Source organism: Haliaeetus leucocephalus, unplaced genomic scaffold (assembly GCF_000737465.1).
Source record: "Haliaeetus leucocephalus isolate CR32 unplaced genomic scaffold, Haliaeetus_leucocephalus-4.0 Scaffold618, whole genome shotgun sequence".
Lineage (NCBI taxonomy): Eukaryota > Metazoa > Chordata > Aves > Accipitriformes > Accipitridae > Haliaeetus > Haliaeetus leucocephalus.
In genome coordinates, this window is record NW_010973054.1 from 3,617 (window position 1) to 4,072 (window position 456).

The 456-nt window shown below is 61.8% G+C and overlaps 1 protein-coding gene across 1 annotated transcript in view; it reads left to right on the forward strand.

Annotated features, from left to right (window-relative positions):
- LOC104838511 (calmodulin-regulated spectrin-associated protein 3-like) overlaps positions 1-456 on the forward strand; it is a gene marked incomplete at its 5' end in the record, with an annotated part of 4,573 nt that overhangs the window by 3,568 nt on the left and 549 nt on the right. The window contains one exon of the mRNA XM_010578274.1: positions 382-428. Coding sequence (XP_010576576.1) covers positions 382-428 — 47 coding nt within the window. The remainder of the gene's footprint in view (positions 1-381; positions 429-456) is intronic.

The window sequence follows — 456 nt, forward strand, 5'->3', positions numbered from 1 at the left end:
GGGAGCGGTTGGGTGCTTCAAGAAGCCCCAGAAGAACCACGTCCTCGAGGTGAGTTGATATGGGGACATGCAGGGGACATGGCCCTGGGGGGCACACGTGGTCCTGGAGACACCTCCGGGAGCGGTTGGGTGCTTCAAGAAGCCCCAGAAGAACCACGTCCTCGAGGTGAGCCACCCTGCGGACACATGGCCCTGGGGGGACACATGGCCCTGGGGACATCCTGGAGATACCCTGGGGACACCCCCAGGAGTGGTTGGGTGTCTCAAGGAACCCTAGAAGAACTACAACCTCAAGGTGAGTTGACATGGGGACATGTAGGGGACACACGGGGACATGGCCCTGGGTGGGGACAACACACATGGCCCTGGGGACACCCCCAGGAGTGGTTGGGTGCGTCAACAAACCCCAGAAGAACCGTGTCCTCAAGGTGAGCCACCCTGCGGACACATGGCCCT